The 13,555-nt window shown below is 56.4% G+C and overlaps 3 protein-coding genes across 3 annotated transcripts; 2 read left to right on the top strand and 1 right to left on the bottom strand.

Annotated features, from left to right (window-relative positions):
- Nucleotides 1–698: 698 nt before the first annotated feature.
- Nucleotides 699–5,343, bottom strand: P168DRAFT_295619 (ubiquitin-binding TORC1 subunit KOG1; the record flags this gene model as incomplete). Its single annotated transcript, XM_024838052.1, has 7 exons — nt 699–888; nt 971–1,308; nt 1,365–1,698; nt 1,769–2,019; nt 2,095–2,285; nt 2,324–4,805; nt 4,891–5,343. The coding sequence occupies 7 exons, from the start codon at nt 5,341–5,343 to the stop codon at nt 699–701; spliced, it is 4,239 nt and encodes a 1,412-aa protein (XP_024695156.1).
- A 1,073-nt stretch (nt 5,344–6,416) lies between these two features.
- On the top strand, nt 6,417–6,857 carry P168DRAFT_288497 (uncharacterized protein). The gene has a single exon (XM_024836800.1). It carries the CDS (start codon nt 6,593–6,595, stop codon nt 6,842–6,844), a length of 252 nt encoding a protein of 83 aa, XP_024695155.1. The 5' UTR covers nt 6,417–6,592; the 3' UTR covers nt 6,845–6,857.
- A 1,517-nt stretch (nt 6,858–8,374) lies between these two features.
- P168DRAFT_316562 (putative cell polarity protein (Tea1)) lies at nt 8,375–13,047 on the top strand (the record flags this gene model as incomplete). The annotated part of the gene is made up of 5 exons (XM_024840026.1): nt 8,375–8,629; nt 8,684–9,086; nt 9,150–9,432; nt 9,520–10,165; nt 10,231–13,047. The coding sequence occupies 5 exons, from the start codon at nt 8,375–8,377 to the stop codon at nt 13,045–13,047; spliced, it is 4,404 nt and encodes a 1,467-aa protein (XP_024695154.1).
- Nucleotides 13,048–13,555: the final 508 nt, after the last annotated feature.

The raw sequence follows: 13,555 nt of genomic DNA, 5'->3' as shown, positions 1-13,555 counted from the left end.
AACAAGGTAAGCGAGATTAAACGGGAAACAAGACAAGAATGATAACAAAGACGAGACGAGACGAGACAAAACACGTAAAGAAAAAAGGAAAGAACAGAATAAAACAGGCAGAACAAGGCGCCCGATTGCTCGAATTGCTGGCAAAAAAGATAATATAGAATAGAGAAATGAAACGGAAAAGGAAAAGGAAAGGAACAAGAGAAAGGAAATGAAATGAATTGACCACCCTACGCCGGAGACCCATGCGTGATGATAAGGATTAAGCGTGTCGGGGAGATAAGGAAATGGACAATGGGCAAGACAGAAAGAAAGAAGGAAATAAAGGAAATAGATGAAAGGAAGGAAAGGAAGGGAAAAAAGAGGAAGGAGGATTGGTAGTAGGATAGGGTAAGTAGAACAGTCCGTCGTGGTCTTGGAATAGTTATTCGTGTCAGACAAAGGAAAAGAAGAGGGATGGATCATGATGATGGATCGGAGGTGGGGGAAGAAAAAAAAAAGAGAATGAATGAAGGAAGCCAAGAAGAAAAGAAGCATAAGAGGGGGGCATATACTAGAGACAGGAATCGAAATCGAAGGCGTGGAATCTATAAGGAATTGCGTGGGAGAAGTTGGGGTTGGGGTAGGTAGAGGTAGGTTAGGGATAGACGCCACTTAGACATCTGTTCGAGATATCTTGTATCGCTCCGAGGTCTATCTATCTAGCAGGTCACCAAATTGATATGGTTATCATTCAAGGCTGCGCAGGCAAAGATAGTGCGGTGCGGGTGGAACGCGGTACTGGCTATCGGGGAGGAGCGGTTATGGTGGAGGAAGCTGGAGTAGGGTTCGAAAGTCGAGAGGTGGTTGCCTCCGACGTTGAAGGTCTTGACTTCGTGTCTGTTTGTGCCGCTGTTTCATATCATATCATGTTAGTGGGGGGAACAACGGGCCAAGGGTCGAAAAGAGGGAGACAGGGGAACATAAGACATACACCATGAAGACAGGGGCGTGTTCGTGGACGCTCAACGTGCGCAGAGTATCTCTGGTAGCGTGGATGGTGGAGATCGGATCGTGCATTCGGAGATCCCAGAGTCTGATCTCGCCGTTTCGACTACCTGATACTAGCTCGCGCAGGCCGCCTCGTTGCATGTGCACGTTAGTGACCCATTGCTTGTGGTCTCGCCATACTTTGACCATGGAGGTCGTGGGCTTGAGACGTTGGTCGAAGACGCGCACTGCCCCGTCGCCGAATCCAGCGACGAAGATATTCCCCGCGACTTGGTCGGAGGTCAGGGAGGTGATGCAGGAGCCTGACCGGGCGGGAATGTCCTGTGAGGGTTGGGTTAGACTTTTGGAAGACGGTTCTGGCTGCAGAGGGCACTTACATTGGTGCAGACTTCCTTGGCCGCGTTCCACACCCGGATTACCTTGACGTCTCCGGCGACGAGCGCTTGACCCTGGCCTTGTTGCCAGTCGAACACAAGACCCGCATTGCGGTTGCTCGGGATGAGTTCGGGGAGAGCTCTGAATGCCGTCACGATCTCAACGTCCTTGGTTGACTCGTAGTTTCGAAAAACCTTGAGAACGCCGTCCGAAGAGCCTGTCATTAGCAATGCCTGATCGTCCTCGTTGATATAGCGGATTTCGTTGATCTTTGAGCCGGGTGGGTTCCCGTTGGAGAAACGGTTGAGCCGTTTGTGGCTCTGGAAGTCCCAGATACTACCCTAACTGTTAGGCTTCTTTCTTTTCTTTTCTGTCTTGGTTTCTGGGAAAGCTTTGGGTAACTTACGCAATTGTATCCCGATCATCTGCAACGGCGATGTGGTCTTCAAATTGATGGAAACACATCTTCAAAGGCTGGGTACTATTCGAAAGCAAAGCCATCGAGTTGTCCCATCTACTGGTGCCCGCTTTACTCTTAAGGGGCTGGGTATCCGTGATGATCTTCTCGTTGCGGCTCCGTCTCCAGAGGCGTTCGTTGTAGTCGGCGCTACCGGGCTCGTCGGGTTCGTTGGGCTTCATCTGGGGCTCCCGGAAGTACTGGACATGGGTGAGAAACTGCGCATAGAATACACGGTGTTGCTGAGAAACCAAATTGAACAAGTCTGGAATTACCTCTGCGGACCAGTCCAAGAACCTGCTGACCAGGGGGACGGTCGGGGGAGCCATCTCTCTGGGCTCGAATCCTCGGGATGTAGGGGCCGGTGCCTGGTGGTACGCCGACGTAGGAGCAACGTGATCGTTCACTTCCGGGGGTCGGGTCCATTCCGGGGGGCTCGCCCTCTGGGGGTCATGGGCATCCGGCTCTTTGGAGATGATGGGGGCTGTAATGATTGCGGATCACCCTGAGTGGAAGAACTGCCGAAGGCGAGGTTCTTGATGGATGCAGCGACACTGGCCGTCCGTTTCAGACTCAGGGAGAGGTATCCTTCCTGCTTTGGGAGAGATGGGGGCGTTGGAGGGGGAGCAGTCGTTCTTCTCGACTCGGGTCTCTCTCGAGCCAGCGTTTGTTGGGCTAGTCGGTTCGTAAGTTCCATTATCTCAATCCGGATCGCGTCGGTCAAAGATGCCATGGAAGACTGCAGCAAAGTCAAGTGGGTGTAATCAACAACCAACGAAGCATCCTGTGCGATGTCCGGATGAGGGTCAACAGAAAGGATGAGAAGCTGTTTCCAGATGGTGCCGAATGTGGTATTGCGAGACAGGGTCTGCGCCTTGTATCCCTCTATAGAGGCAGCCGGCACGTCCTCCAGGTACACCCCCTTGGAGTTGAGATTGTTCAGTTTCAGGAGAAGGATCTGCTTCTCATCCTGGAACTCTTCGTAGGCAGTGACCAGGAACTTATTCTGGTACCGTCGCACAAAGGTCGACAGGAAGACGAGCAGCTCCCTTCTGACCAGGACGTTGCCATCCGCGGCCATCGGCAGCACCGCCAAGGCCAGCGTTTCTTCAATCTGGGCCACTTGGTCCGTCAAGTCGGGGATGCCCAGGAACGACGTCACGGCATGCAACATGGCGGCACGGACCTCCGGAACCGGGTCGGAGTTGAGTTCGCACAGCCTTGCGGGGGCCGCACACCGGATTCCCATCCATTTCGCCTCGGGGAAATCCGACCAAAGCATGCTAATGCAGAGACAAGACCACTGCCTCAACAGTGGGTTCTCCATATCCATCAAGTGTCTTAAGCAAGAGTTGAAGAGCTCCGCCGACAGACACACGTTCTGGCCCTGGGGGTAGTTCTTGCAGAAGATCGACACGATGAAGGCGCACATGGCCCGGTGCTCACTGGCATTGCCCACGGGGATCGGCGAGGAGGGGTTGAGGATGGAGATGAAATAATGGATCCCGTTGTCCTTCAGCAGATCATTTTGAACCGTATGGTCGACGGCCATGATTCGAGCCCAGATGAAAACCATGACCGGCTTTAGCTCCTGGGCTGCGGACTGGAGGAGTTTGACCACATAAGGGAAGATGCCGATGCTGAGAGCTAGGTGAACGGCCCACGGACCCAGGTCGAGGAATTTACTCAGCAGGATCAGCGCCCTCAATCGGTGCGCCTGACTCAAAAGCACCTGCAGGACAATCGGGAGTTGGTCTGGCGGGTTCTTCTCCGTCGGGCCAGACGACAGGTAGACCTCGAAGGCCGTCAGCTGCTCGGCGAAGAAGGTCGAATGCTGATACTCGTACTGCCTGCGGCCTTCTTCGTGGTCGATCAGGGCCGGGAGCTGAGACAGGACCATCTCCACGGCCAGATCCCAGCTCTTCCACAACGGGTGATGGTGGGTTTCCGGAAGGTCGGGGGATGAGATGGGGTGGCACTTATATGCGCGCATGATCCGCTCAGCGAGCAGGAAGTTCCGAAATAGCGCCGCGACCATCAAGTCCTGGCGGAACAGCTTCTTGAACAGAGCGCGGGGCAGCGTATTCCACGCGATGGTGTCCGTGATGGCCGTGAAGATCCAGTTGAGCTCCCCAAGCGGACTGCGGCGGTCTTGCAGGCGACCGGGGACGCGGAAGTCGTCGATTGAGAGGTGCGATTGGAGGGGATTCTGGAGGATAAAGAAGCGTAACGCGATTTCGATCGGGGTGGTCAAACAACACGTGAAGAGATCCGCAGGCAGATCCGGGTTGGTGGGCAGCGATTCGCCCTTCTGGCAGGCGGCGAGGATGATGCAGTCGCCGTAGCTTTGGACCAGGGCATTCGGGTCCCGCTTCTTCGCCTCGCCGTTTTCCTTTTGGTGCTTCTCCACAAAGGTATGGAAGTTTTGCACGATGTTGCCCGCGTGGGAAACGTCGAAGACGAAAAGACTGGGCCCCGCGAGCCACGACTGGAGGTCATACAGGGACACGGGAATATACTGGGTGTAGTTCTTGTTGAACACCCAGATTTCGCCCGACTGGGTGGGTAGGGGCACGCCGTGGCCGTTGTAGTGGAAGAGCACCCGCTCGTCTTTGGCGTTGCGACGCAGGGATATGCAAAACTTCTTCGTTTCGTCCACGGATGGATCGAGGTACTGCTTGTATCTCGTCCTCAAGCTGAGAGTCTCGTATTGTTCCTGTAGCTTCTTCCCGATCTGTTCCATGATCTTGTTCTGCCCGCCGCCGGTGGTGGACGTCGGATCGACCCAACACTCTAGCTTCGCCGCCGGGTTGGTCTTGACCACATCCGGCGGATCGACACCGATGTTTAAACAGATGGCCAACGCCGCCGACACCGTTTTCAAGCGGTCCTTCATGCGCCAGTCTTGGCTGGGCCAACTCCCGACGGGGTCCCTCGGGATGCCATTCGTCTCGTGGCGCTTCTCGGTGAAGTACATGTAAAAGTTCTGTCCCGTTAGGTCCTGTAGAATCCAGAGTCCACGATGATACCAAGGTTATGAGGTATCAGCGGCGCGAAATGCTTGGGCTTACCGAATGCAAGATCTTCAGATACTCGCTCGACGTATACTCCTCCTGCCACCCATGTCTCATCGCAAAGTCCTCATCCTCGTCTCCGACGTTCGATCGGTCAAACTCGATGCGGGGCCCATAGTCGCTCTTTGCGCGTTTCAGCGTCGCCGGCCGCGCGACCGACTCGGACGCGCGGTCCGGGGCCAACCGGGAGCTGCCGTCGATCAGCGCGGAGTCGTCCCCTGCCGCGGACGTCGTCGGTCGGGCCGGATTCTGCGGTGGTGGCGGTTTGTGGTCGATGGAGGTGAAAGACCGGTGGTGTGCTGAGAGCGGTGCAGGGGAGCGCTCGCGCGGGGGGATATGCGTCTCCAAATCCGGGCCAAAGGCTACGCGCACCGACTTTCCGTTGGTCTTGCGGGGTTCACCCTGGACGCTGGAGGCTTGCTGTTTCATCGCCGTGTATTGTTGTTCCATGTTGCTGTTGGGATCCTTCGTTATCCGGAGATGATCATGGTGTTCGTCCAAGGGAGTACGACCCGGCGACTCGGAATCTGTACGGCCAGCGGGTCAGCAAGCCGATCGGTCGTCACAATGTGGGACCCTAGTTTTGCACCGGGAATTTCCTTTCCGTGGGTTTATCTCGTGGTGATGGCGATGATGATGGTGGTGGTGGGGGGGGGGAAAGATGTGGGGTTCACAGTGCAGGGATATCGGTTGTCCTCTTATCACGATCGGTCGATTGATTTGACATACCCAATCTGTCAGCTCAACAGTCGGCAACGGCAGAAGCTCCTTTGGCGGTAGGAATGCAAGGCCTGTGTGGAAAGAGATGGGAGGGGGGAGATGTGACGGGGGAAGAACAGATTTCCCCGTTCAATATAGGGTAAAAGGGTCTCTTGTAATGGTCCCCTCAGCCAGCAGAATCCGAATCAGTCGACGTCGGGATATCTTCGAACGGTGAGGTTCATCTGGAGCTTCAATGTCGACGATGTCTTGGCATGGACGGCGGATCATTATAATCCCGGGGATATCCGGCTGATTACGTCAGGACCATTATACACACTTTCATATGTACATAATACACAAAATACACAGAACAGAGTCTACAGTGTAGTGTGTACGGAGTACACCACAGTCATTTACTTCTATCTTCTCCATGAATGGATGAAATTGTCCACCTCAAGAACTACTATTAGTACATCGAGTGAAGGCTATCGAATAATTTGATATTCTGGGGATCTGTCAGGGGCTTCTTGAATAAACAGTTTAATTGGTTGTTTTCAGCTATCTTCTTGGCTTCTCTCCCACATGTACCGACAGTCTCACTATCACGAGTCTGGTGGAGTCCCGACTTGGTCTTCTATAGGGATATCTTCGAGAGACCTCGGGCTGATACAGTATGTGGATGCTGCCTGAATGCCTGATAGACTCACTTTCCACTTGGTCCATCTCAGGAGTGGCTGAAGTGATATTAGGTCCAAGTTCTAAACCGCACTGGCCAGTCACTGGCAGTCAGTCAGTCTAACTGCCCCATGCCCCCATACCCAGTTTGGAATCTCCCCCCCCAAATGCTCCAGCCCCTCAGTCTCCAGTCTCCATCTCCAGTCTCCAGTCTTCAGACTCTGATAGGTCTGCATGAAGAGCCTATAAAAAGACCAGACTCTTTTAACCCACGACCCGGTATGAATGACCGTCCCCTCTTCGGGGATCAGTGGCCAGTCAGATGGGACCAAGGCTCAAGGCTCCGGTGGGCGATTTGACCCTCATTACCCCTGGATCCGCCCTGTTGTGGACTGGTGGTCCCCTGGTCCGTCCTGAACTAAACCAGCCTCCGACGCGTCTAACCGGAATCATCTACTTACTTGTACTTACTATTCATGGAGACCCAACCCTGGATTTTTCTGGTTGTCTGGTTGATCGTATCCCCTATGGAGTGATGGTACCTGGAAGATTTTACTTGTTCCTTCTTATTTGAATCTACATTAACCTACTTTTTTCTTTTCTTTGATTAAGTTTTTGATTTTTTTTTTTTTTTTTTTTTTTCTTTCTCTTTTTTGAAAGCACGAAGCGGGTCGTGACTAGTCTGTCGCTCCGTTCCTGAAACTGCATGCTTGCAGAGTGGGTAAAAGTGCTTGGTTCCTGCATGGCCCCAAGTACGGAGGAGGAGTGTGGACTGCAAGGGATAGATACCCCGAAAGGGTTCAAGACAAAGGACAAACGAGATGATTTGCTCTGATCCAGAGGACACGAGTGGTTTGAGTGTTGACATAACACGGCATAACCAGGCCAACGTCGGGTTGATTGGAATGTCAGCAAAACATGAACCGAGGACAAACAGAGAGAGAGAGAGCGAGAGAGAGGGAGGGCAAGAGAGAGAAAGGTCAATTGCGAGAGGAAGGGAGAACCATGCTTCATGCACGTTGATGTGGTTTTGATGGCTTTTGCTGCATGGAATGAGACGGACTGATTGGTGAGGGTAGATCGAGATTGATACCTGCGTCGCTGGGGATGCACGAGAAGCAGAAAGAGGAAGATGAACCTATGGAATTCAGGAGATCCGGGTGGACCTTTGACTGTTCTTTTCGTGGATGTACGTTTTGATATAAATTAAGGCGTTCGTTGACAGTATACGACCTACCTTGAGGTCATTCCACATAACCTTGCCTCTTCCTCTAACAGTCGACAGGGGAAGAAAGTAGAAGTCAAGAATCGAAGTAGAGAAGGAGGAGTAATAAAAGAGGAATCGTAGGAGCAAAGAAAACTAACCCAAACCACACGTTGATGAACGATCGTAATCAACAGAATTATCTAATGATTGATTCTCCCTTCTAACCTTAAACTGCCAGACTGAACACTTGACGGACTTGAAACACCGATTCTCTCTCTCTTTCTCCTTCTTTTCTCTCTCTCTTACTCTTACTTCTCCAAATGTTCTCCTCTTCTTCTCCCCTTCTCCATCCATAATCCTCCTCTCTCTCTCTCTTATTCTCTTTTCCCTTTCTTGTCTTTGTTTTTCTTTCTCTCTTCCTTTTTGGGTCTTTTTATTCTCTTTCAATAATCCTCCCTCCTCCCCTTCCAATTCTTCCTCCCCCGGTCTTCGTCCCATCCTTTCGGTTTTCTCTCCTCCAACCCCTTTTGTTGCGGGTGTTGTGGGGTTGTGTGTATTCCCGTGCTGAAATCGCCTATGCTTCTTCGGGGAAGTCGCTATCCAAACCCGACCTTACCGTGATCAGTTCTGAATTACCGCCGGAGGGGACATTCCTTTCGCTTTCCCTATCCACCCCCCCGGTGACTGTCGGCTGGCTTGATCAGGGATCAGGGTTTCTTTCCTCCGATCATCGAATTGACAACGCCCTCCCCCCCCCGGAAGATCAAGATCCGTCACTTGTCCCAACCACCTGGGTATCCTTCGTCGGCCTCGCCGGTCGGTTGGTTTTTTGATCGTGGTCCATTTCCGACCGTGCGCTCTCTTTGAAACGACTGTTTACGACCTCCCTTTTTCACAATGGCCTTCTTGTTTAAATCGAAGAAAAACCAGCAAGGTGCTGGTGTACCCCCCGGGGCGAGAAACATCAACGCTTCCGATGCTCCCGCGGCGAATCCCCCCGCCGCCGTCCCCAATGCGCCCAAGGAACGGGAGGCCGGAGCCACCCAGACACCCACCCCCAGCAGCAGCTACAATAATTCCCTGAACTCGATCAATAGCGCAGGCAGTCCCGAGTATCAGCGGTCGCGGCAACGGGCGGAATCGGAGTCGCAGGTAGGTAGACCCCTGGATTCGCCCTCGACACCGTCCCTGACGCATGGTGAGCAGTCCCAACGACAGCCTCAAACGGGAAGCGCCAGTAACTCGCCCAACACCAGTCCCGGAACCTCGCTCTATCCATGGTCGCAGCGCCGTTTGAACTTCTCCTCCCCCCAGGCCAACCCCTTCCCTCGCTATGGCGCCGCCATCAATGCCGTCTCGTCGAAAGAAGGGGATATCTATATGATGGGTGGCTTGATCGATGGCTCGACCGTCAAGGGTGACCTCTGGATGATGGAGAGTAGCGGCGGGAATCTGTCGTGTTTCCCAATCGCCACGGTCGCGGATGGTCCCGGTCCGCGCGTGGGCCATGCGAGTCTGCTGGTCGGAAATGCCTTTATTGTATTTGGCGGTGATACCAAGGTGGATGAGAACGATGCGCTGGATGACACCCTCTACCTCCTTAATACTTGTACGTCTCTCACTCTCTTGTTGGGTCCTCGACCTGGAGGCAGTCACTGACCGTACATCTTAGCCTCCCGGCAATGGTCCCGTTCCATCCCTCCCAGTCCCCGCCCCTCAGGCCGCTATGGCCACACGTTGAACATCCTAGGTTCCAAAATCTACGTCTTTGGTGGACAAGTGGAGGGCTTCTTCTTCAACGACTTGGTCGCCTTTGACCTCAACCAACTACAGAATCCGACAAATACATGGGAGTTCCTGATCCGGAACAGCCACGAGGGCGGACCCCCGCCTGGCCAGATCCCGCCCGCCCGGACGAACCATACGATTGTCGGTTTCAACGATAAATTATACCTGTAAGTTTCGACGCGGCAATAGGACCGTGTGCACCCCCCCCCCCCCCCCCTCCAAAGCCATCCCCGCTCATGTCTCACCTCGTCTAGCTTCGGAGGAACGAATGGCGTCCAGTGGTTCAACGACGTCTGGTGCTACGACCCCCGTGCGAATCAATGGACCCAATTAGATTGCGTTGGTTTCATCCCGACCCCCCGGGAGGGCCATGCGGCGGCCCTCGTGAACGACGTGATGTATATATTCGGCGGTCGGACCGATGAGGGCCTGGATTTGGGGGATCTGGCCGCGTTTCGCATTTCCACGCGACGGTGGTACTCGTTCCAGAACATGGGCCCCGCCCCGTCACCGAGGTCCGGACACAGCATGACCGCTTTTGGGAAGCACATCATCGTGGTCGCGGGTGAACCGAGCTCGGCCCCGAGGGATCCCGTCGAACTCAGCATGGCGTACATCCTCGATACGTCCAAGATCCGCTACCCGGCAGAGGCCCCAGCGGGCGAGCGGGGAGCGGCCGTGGGTCCCCGGAAGGCCAGCAGTGACCGGCCTGGTCCGCAGACCGGTCGGACATCCCGCGAAGCGCAACACGCAGATGCCTACCGTCGCGGACCGGGAGCGCCACGGGAGAGCATGATGAGCCCGACCAACAGGCCAGCCGAGTACGGCCCCGGCGCGGGCCCCGGGTCGCGTCTTCCGAGAGCGTCCATCGCCCAGGCCCCGCAAGGGCCCCGCCCCCCGGTCAGGCTCCCACCCCTGGCCCGCGCGCCGCCACCTCTCCGCACGCCATGAACCCACGGAGCAAGACGCCCCCCAAGCTGGATCGGGGATATGGTGGCCCCCCGGTTGACACCGTCCGAGCCGTGGCGGCCGACAGAGGTCACGAGTCCCCGGGAGCCAGGGACTCGCCCAGAGACGCGCGGGCCATGTCCGAAACCGGCTCTGCGCCCGGCGGGAACCGCACACCGACTCAGCAACAATCCCGGATGTCTGCCAAGGCCATGGAGACCGGCGAGGCCGCTCCGCTCATCAGCCAGCCCGCCCGACAGCGCTCGCTGCGACAGCGACAGCGCAGCTCCATGGACAGCGCCGACGAGTCCATCCTGGGGCGACATGCGAGCATCGACGGTTCCGTCGACTCCCGCAACTACCGGAATTCGAAAACGCTGGGAGAGGAACCCCGATCACCCCGGCTGACCGCGCACCAGGAAGCGCTGATCAAGGAGCTCGAGGCCCTCAAGGGCCGCAACGCTTGGTACGCATCGGAACTCGCGTTGGCGAAGAAAGCCGGTTACTCCCCGAATCCGTCCAGCAGTCCGGCGTTGGATGAGCGCTCCGCCGAGATCTTTGCGGATGACGACCGCCCGCTGATCGAGGCTTTCCTGGCCATGAGGGCGGAACTGGCCAAGATGCAGGCCACGGTCGATCGTCAGGCCGCGATCGCATCGAAGCGGGTCGCCGAGGTGGAGCATCAGCGGGATGTGGCCGTCAATGAAGCGGCTTACTCACGCGCGAAACTCGCCGCCCACGGCGGCAGCCAGCGCGGCACCCCCCAACCCGATCGGAACCTTCACGACGGCGACGAATCCGTCACGGAGCGGGCGACCGACGTCAGCCGGCGGCTTGCGCTCGCGCTCGCGGCCCAGAATGAGGCCAAGGCCCGGATGGAGGTGGTCACGACCGAACTCGATCAGGAGAAGCGTGGCCGGGAATTGGCCGAAGAGACGTGCGAGGCCACACGGAAGCGGCTGGCCGAACTGGAGATGAACAATAACAGCCTGGAAGCCGAGAGCCTCCGCGCCGAGCTTCACCAGGTGGAGGCGTCCTTGCGGGAGGAGTCCATGCTCCGGTCCGAGGCCGAGTCTGCCCTGAAACAGCTCTCGCTGGATAAGGAGGAATTTGAGAAGAAAGCCGAGGACGCGTCGTCCCGCCTGAAGGACCTGGGGCTCAGCCTCACCAGCCTCCGGGAGGCCGTCACCGCCTCGTCCGAGAAGTCGACCCTCCTTGAACGACAGCTGGACGAAGAGCGCGAGCGGCGGGAAGGGCTGGAGCGGAAGCTCCTGCAGCTGCGATCCGAGCACGAGGAACGAACCTCCGAGCTGGAAAATGCCAGCCGTCGGTTGCGCGATGCGGAAGAACTCGCCGAGACCAACGCGAGAGAGGCCGAAACCCACAAGAATGCCTTCCTCTCCGGCCTGGATCGTGCGTCCTCGTTCGACTCCGAATCCTCGGCCCGATCCTTCGCCGATCAGCGGGTCGCCGTCCTGGAGGCGCAGGTGGAGCGCGCGAACCAGTTGGCGAAGAGTGGCCAGGCTGCGGCCGACGACGCCGCGGAGAAACTACGACGTGCGGAAGAGCGTATCGCCGGGCTGGAGGCGTACCAGGAGCAGGCCAGCCGCGAAGGGCTGCAACTTCGCCGGCAGCTGCAGGCGGCCATGAAGGACAGCCAGGCGCACGCCGCGGAAAACCGGGAGATCAAATCCCAGCTGGAGAACCACCAACGCGAGGCCGGTGCGTTGGCCATCCAGCACACCGTCCTCAAGGACCTCCTGGGGGAGCGTGGCGTCAACTACTCGGACAGCCGGCGCTCGCCCCGGCTGGAGTCGCCTGGTTCTCGGTTCGGCACCCCCGAGCAAGGTCGCCTGCGCGAGCTGGAGCAGCAGCTGTCGTCGAGCCTGAAGGCGCACGACGACCTGAAATCGTCCGTTGAGACCCGCGAGCAGGAGGCCGAGCGGGCCTACCGCGAGAAGCTCGAGCAGCTGGAGAACGACTACCAATCCGCCGTCCACTACGTCAAGGGGACCGAGAAGATGCTGAAGCGCATGAAGGACGAGCTCTCGCGCTACAAGTCCCAGAATGCCAAGATCCAGTCCGAGCTGGAGGCGGCCCGGCAGGCCCCAGCTGGCGCGTCGTCCGACGAGTCTTCTGAATGGGAGGCCGAGCGCACCAGGCTCCAGGAGTCCATGGCCGAGCTGCAACAGCGGACGGCCTCCACCATCGACGGTCTCGAGCAACAGGTGGCCGACCTCAAGAAGGACCTGTCGGCGGCCGACACCAACAAGCAGCAATACGAGAGCGCGCGTCAGGAGCTCGTCGCCGCGGCCGAGAAAGCGCGCGGGGAGCTGGAGCAGCTGCAGCAGGAGAACTCGCTGCTCGAGACGCGCGCGTCCGACGCCGAACACAAGGTCACGATGCTGCTGGACCAGGTAGAGGCCTCGGTCGGGCACTACCGCCGCCAGTCGCACCCCGGACCGGGCACCAATGGGATCTCTCGCAGTCACAGCAACGCCTCGAGCAACACGATCAGCGGCAATGGCGGCCGATCCCGCGCGGACAGCGCCACGTCGCATGATCCGACCTTCCTCGACAACCGGGGGTCGATGGCGTTGGACTCGCTGGCCAACGAGCTGGAGACGCTGCGCACCCACTGGGAGAGCACCAATCACAACTACCGACTGAGCACGCAGTCGGATTTCGACCGCACGCCGACCAAGGAGACCGGGATGAGCGACAGCCTGGCGGAATGGCGCCGACGATTGGACGAGGGTGAAACGCGGGCGAGCTCGCCGGGGAAGAGCCAGCCACGGAACGCGGAGGGCCAAACGGCGACGAACATGATATAAGCCATTCGGCTGACTTGTCTTTGTTTTATTGGGAGAGAGATGATTGACATCCCGGATGAGTGAGACCTCTTGTCTTATTCTTTTCTTCCTTTTTCACTTTTTATCCTTCTTCCCCCCCCTTTTTTTTTCTAATTTTTTTTTTTCTACATTGCTTGTCGTGTTTCTGTTTCATTGTTGTGATTATAATTCCGTTTGCCCCATTGCTCTCTTTTATCACGGCCTGTTGCAGTTGATTGATTGCCAGATTTGATTCCATTCCCTGGCCATGCGGTCCGTTCTCTGCCTATTGATCGGATCCATTCTCTTCTATACATTTTCCACACCTTATCTGGCCACTTTTTGATTTCACTTTTTCTTTTATACCCCTTCTTCCATCTTTGTCTGTGTCCTAACCTGCACTGTACCATTATATTTCTTACGAAGTCACTGCAATATTTATCCTTCTAATCATTCTCAAGAAGTAGTGTAAGCAGTCAGCACGGATTGAGTATTTATATTGGAGTAGGTA

The sequence above is a fragment of the Aspergillus campestris genome (assembly GCF_002847485.1).
Source record: "Aspergillus campestris IBT 28561 chromosome Unknown P168scaffold_3, whole genome shotgun sequence".
Classification (NCBI taxonomy): domain Eukaryota; kingdom Fungi; phylum Ascomycota; class Eurotiomycetes; order Eurotiales; family Aspergillaceae; genus Aspergillus; species Aspergillus campestris.
Note: the sequence above shows the minus strand (reverse complement) of the source record. Positions and strands in the feature narration are given on the sequence as shown.

Bases quoted from the DNA above. Each gene is read 5' to 3' on its own strand.
- P168DRAFT_288497 (XM_024836800.1), top strand. From the start codon at position 6,593: ATGGGACCAAGGCTCAAGGCTCCGGTGGGCGATTTGACCCTCATTACC.